Consider the following 445-nt stretch of genomic DNA (forward strand, 5'->3'; position numbering starts at 1 on the left):
CATACAAAGTTGTTTGAGTTCTAAATTTCTATACTATTCAGTAACACAATTTTTATGAAATCTTACCTGTCCCTAAAGCACATGACTCTATACTATCACATGATATATAAAAGAACCAATTTTTTCTCAAAGACAAAACATTTATCATCAATTTCTTTCCAGAAATGCTAAAGAGCCAGGAAGGATGAGTATGTTTACCTGTGTGCTTCCTCTGTTGTACCAATATTCTATTTGAAATAACATATTTTACAAAATCTTACTCACCTCTGCTGGATGCTGAATTACGTACAAGTGGGTGGAGACATGCAAAGGGTGCGCAGGTAGAAACGGACATAAGCACACTTTCTGAGGCCGGCTGAAGGGTAGAAAGAAAAAGAAAATTTGTCAAGTTTTTTTTTTTTTTGAGACAGAGTCTCATTCTGTTGCCCTGGCTAGAGTAAGTGCC

The 445-nt window shown here is 36.0% G+C and overlaps 1 protein-coding gene across 1 annotated transcript in view; it reads right to left on the reverse strand.

Moving 5' to 3' along the window:
• Positions 1 to 445, reverse strand: part of DTWD2 (DTW domain containing 2) — a 39128-nt gene that overhangs the window by 16815 nt on the left and 21868 nt on the right. The window contains exon 2 of the mRNA XM_012659513.1: positions 265 to 355. Within this exon, the coding sequence (XP_012514967.1) occupies positions 265 to 355 (91 nt within the window). The remainder of the gene's footprint in view (positions 1 to 264; positions 356 to 445) is intronic.

This window comes from Propithecus coquereli, unplaced genomic scaffold (genome assembly GCF_000956105.1).
Source record: "Propithecus coquereli isolate 6110/MARCELLA unplaced genomic scaffold, Pcoq_1.0 Scaffold62, whole genome shotgun sequence".
NCBI classification, from domain to species: Eukaryota; Metazoa; Chordata; class Mammalia; order Primates; family Indriidae; genus Propithecus; species Propithecus coquereli.